General features: G+C 37.7%; 1 protein-coding gene across 1 annotated transcript; it reads right to left on the bottom strand.

Moving 5' to 3' along the window:
* Nucleotides 1-510: 510 nt before the first annotated feature.
* Nucleotides 511-2,127, bottom strand: LOC130463261 (uncharacterized). Its single transcript, XM_056832342.1, has 6 exons — nt 2,083-2,127; nt 1,598-1,707; nt 1,472-1,513; nt 1,233-1,290; nt 718-844; nt 511-628 (listed from the first exon to the last, which is right to left on the bottom strand). Exons 1-5 carry the CDS (start codon nt 2,125-2,127, stop codon nt 776-778), a joined length of 324 nt encoding a protein of 107 aa, XP_056688320.1. The 3' UTR covers nt 511-628; nt 718-775.
* Nucleotides 2,128-4,415: the final 2,288 nt, after the last annotated feature.

Raw genomic sequence — 4,415 nt, forward strand, 5'->3', positions numbered from 1 at the left:
CAAGGAAATCTGCTAATCGCCCTTTCAAGCAAATTATTCACAGCTAGAGTGAATGCATCTTCAAATTTCTCCAACTTGGTGTTAGCAGTTGCATAAACCAACCTAGGCATCAACTCATTAATAATATACTTCCTCATTTGTTGCGTTTCTTTTCGAGGGATCTTCATAAGCCTCTCTATCACATTCACCCATGACAGCTTGACCTCGTCTTGGTCTATAAACACGGAATACTTCCAGGATAATGTGCCGTGAATGGATCAAACACAACAGGGATGCAGCCAACAATGAGAGAATCAAACATGGACTTTCTCGTTGGACTGTCCCCTGGAGGCTGAAGGCAAAAATCCGATGCCATGAAAAGTTTCTCAACATGTACTGATTTAATACATGATTCTCCTATACAGTTTAAGAAGTTGCAGACTTTATTTGGAGCAGAAATGCATTGTTCAATGAGGATCGATCCTTCAAGTGTGAATTCATGGAGTAAACATGAAAAAGGTAAAAAACGGACTTACCGGTATACCCAAGGCCCAAGATTTAGCCGCAGCAGCTACTGCCTTATTCGAACCATTCATCCCTTGACCATCCTCACTATATCCTCCAAAGAAGTATGCACTAAGAAATCATCCTGCACCAAATTTCAACACTAATTACCCCGAAATCTAAACACTTTACATGGATAGTCAATAGCTCAACTGTTAATAAAATCTAACAAACCCGCGATGAATGGGTGACCAATACGCAACGTTTCAGCTTCGAAAACAGGAAATCATGGCTAAATCTTCCAATTGCAGCAAACAGAAGTATCGCCAATACATCCCCACCAGCTAATAACGCAACTTTCCTGAAATTTTAACAAAATAGTAAAGTATGCTGAGTTTTTTCGCAAAATAATCAACATAACCAATTAAATTCTAAGAACATATATATATGCACGCTTCTAATTCATAAAATAAGAGTAAATAAATTTAGTCAAAAACAGAAAAATCGAAATATGCACTGAGTGAGCAGAAATTAGAACGATAGAAACCCATCATGTGAAGATACGTATCGTGATAAAATGAGTAAGGTACAAAATCTCGATAATCCACAATTAGAAGGTGAATAAAGGTTTCAATATCGAATAGGTTAATTCCGATAAAAATTAACAGAGTAATTTAATAATAGAGATAAACCGATGTCTCTAGTCACTCCAAACCTCGGGTAATTGGGCACATAATTGAGTCATATACCTTCACCATCAGCAGGAACATAAGCTGAGCGCCTTGATTGGACTTGCTGATATGTCGGCTGAGAAATTAAAAACATAAGTAGCATTTAGACTTTTAAAATAATGAAAGGAGTAGGTCAAAATAGCAGATTTCCTTCTTAATGGAAGTTATTTAAGCACTTATTCAATTTTAGGACGACAACAGGTTATATATTGTTTTGTTTGTTGTCATCAGAATATTTTTTTTATTTCGGTACTTACTCATAGAGATTACTTATGCACACCAAACAGAACAGACTGCACCTGAAATCAAGAACATCCAATTACTGAAATGCTGCACACTAACAACATCACTCCACACAACAACAACTGGAGAGAAAACCTTACTTGAAAGCACCAGCAAAGCAACAGTAGAAAGTAACAGCAGCAAGCCAGCAACAACCAGACACTGCACACTGTAAACCACAGCAGCAGACAACCAATAACAGACGCAGCAGCTACACGAACAAACACTCAATTATAAAACTTTGAATGAAGCAAAATTAACAAAATTAAGAAACGAAATGGGCATCAAAATCAATGCATTGCGATATTCTGAATGAGTCAATGCAATTCAAATAAATTTCAGCAACTATTAACACTACAACAAAGAAAGTAAAACTTAGGGCTAATTATAGTGGGGGAGAAAGAAAGCATACCGAATTAGAAGAGGAAACAACGCTGGAAGAGAAGAGACAACGAGATAGAGAAACTTAGGGCTAAATATACTCTGCACACCTAAAATCAAGATCAATCAAAAGTAAGAAAGATAAAGATGCAATGGAAAAGATCAAGGGGAGTGTTAATATTTTGAGAGGGAAGAGATACGATACCTCAAAAACCAAATCATTGAGGACGGTGGCAAGAAGCTCAAACATTTAACATGATTCCTTTTCAAAATGCTTATTGTAAGCTCTAAGCACATTAGACGGGCTTGTCCTTGCTATGTAAATGTTCTCCTTGTTGTCCTCTATGTCTGCTGGCACCTGTAGATTCATCATCATTCATTGAACACCACAATTTACCAACAATTTTAGCTGCAGATTGTATGAAGATTGATCACCTTAGATAGCCACTGGAGGCTATACGAAGAATGAACAAAATGCAAGTGGTTGGTGGGAAAAAGCCTGTCATAAAAAGAGCCAGGGACACCATTCACAAAACAATACCCAAAATCCATATTCTTTAGTAAATTACCAATAAAAAGACATCTTATTTAAACAAATATCCATGTTCATCACCATTTTTAAAAATTTACTGTGAAAATAAGATAAATCCAGATCCACAACAACAATTGACAGGCGAAATTTCAAAGCAATTGAAAAATTAATCAAAAAACAGAGAGATTGGAAGAAATAATTACCTTAATATTCGACGGAGATAATGAGGGAAAACGGTTGCCGAGAAGTGGACGTCGATGGAAACTAAAAATTAACCTCAGCAGAAACCTCAGCAAACTAAAAATTAACTAAAATCCGATAATGTTTAGGGTTGTTTGCAAGCACTTCCCTAAACTAGGATCATTTCAAAATAAGAGCACATCAAAGATCAAACCTTTTCCACATTAAAAGGTCAAATCTTTGAGATTCAAGACTCTTAAGTTCAATATTTCAAGTTCAAGTTCAATATTTCAAAGTTCAATATTTCAAGTTCAATATTTCAAGTCCAATATTTCAAGATTCAAACTTTTCAAGTTCAAGTTCTATGTTCAAAATCTAAGACACTTTAGGTCGAGCAACTTGACCTAAAGTAGAGATTTTTGCTTTAAATATATCCGTGTCGGGCGCACTTACTTGGCGTTCGGATCTCATGTGCTAAGATTCAAGTTCAATATCGTACTTTCAATTATGCAATTTCAATACCGCACTTTCAATTATGCAATTTCAATTCTGCACTTTCAATTATGCAATTTCAATTCTGCACTTTCAATCATGCAATTTCAATTCCGCAACTTTACTTGCCTAGTCCTTCTAGGCATTGTGGTTCTACCTCCTAGTCCATTTCTAGGTGGTCTTGTACTTTACTAATTCCGCACCTTTTTTCTATTGTGATGTTTCTTTACTTGCTTATTGCTTTCATCACCTAACATGCTAAATATAACAAAATACAAGGTTACGTCACGCTTAACAAAGATAATTTCTTGGACAAACTGATATTAGGTTCCCTTAAATTAACTTTAAAGCAAAGTGACCACTATACAAAGTAGAAATTCTATTTGTTCTAAATTCAAACCCACATAGTCTAAACTAGGGTATTTTCGAAAATGTTGTGCCACGCATTTGAATCATTTTTAAAGCTCGCGGAATAAGCATCTCGTTCCCTTGCCCGGATCTCACCCATCCGTTTCTAAGATTCAATGCCTTATCCTAATAGAGACATTTTTTTGGTATTTCTAAACGAGACCCTAAATAATGTTTGGTGGCGACTCCTACAAAATAGAAAGATACAAAGGTTTCTAAACAACAGCCCCCGTAGGGGAAAAAGGCAAGTACGAAAAAACCCCCTACAATTCTGGGGACTCTGCTGGGGAGTTCCTGATTTCAACTTCGAAAATACGAGCAGACCTTGAGCATCAAGCAACTGATCTGCTTAAGTTCTGGATGCCAGCACTGGCGCCAGGCGCAGGCCCCTGTGCCAAACGCCACTGCCTGCATCCAGGACAGTGGCTCACAGTGGATTGCTGCCCACGTTTGCTCAAGTTTTCAAGTGGGAGTCAATCTGTCTTTGAATTTTGAAGGACGCTCCCAAACCTTGAGAATGAATGTCGAAAAACGAGCTTTTCAAATACAATATTCAAGTGAGATTTCAATTTTCAATTTCTATGCATTTCATGCATTTTTCGAAAACCATATTTGTGCAAAACAAATTTCTACCTTGCCCAAACGGATGTGTTCTACATTTGGGCTAGCCCCCGGGGCAACGAAATGGTGACTCTCCATACGGTTCCGGACCAAAGTGTGAGACCATTTCCGCGCCTACGGAAACTTAGCATTTGCTTGACATTCCCGATGTCAAGTATGGAGGTCGTCTGCCGACACCCACGTCCTTTAGGCGGATGTGCAAGTTGTCGCCGGATCCGCCTCTTAGTCAAGTACCTTTTGACAACCAAAGCCGACCACTTGCATCATACAAAACTTAGACCGAACTTAGGTTGAGAACTTTGCAT

Source organism: Spinacia oleracea, chromosome 6 (assembly GCF_020520425.1).
Source record: "Spinacia oleracea cultivar Varoflay chromosome 6, BTI_SOV_V1, whole genome shotgun sequence".
NCBI classification, from domain to species: Eukaryota; Viridiplantae; Streptophyta; class Magnoliopsida; order Caryophyllales; family Amaranthaceae; genus Spinacia; species Spinacia oleracea.

Coding starts and splice junctions, on each gene's coding strand:
- LOC130463261 (XM_056832342.1), bottom strand. CDS start 2,127: ATGTTTGAGCTTCTTGCCACCGTCCTCAATGATTTGGTTTTTGAG. Junction 1,708..2,082: donor TCAATGATTTGGTTTTTGAG/GTATCGTATCTC, acceptor TTGTTCGTGTAG/CTGCTGCGTCTGTTATTGGT. Junction 845..1,232: donor TGTTCCTGCTGATGGTGAAG/GTATATGACTCA, acceptor TTAAAATTTCAG/GAAAGTTGCGTTATTAGCTG.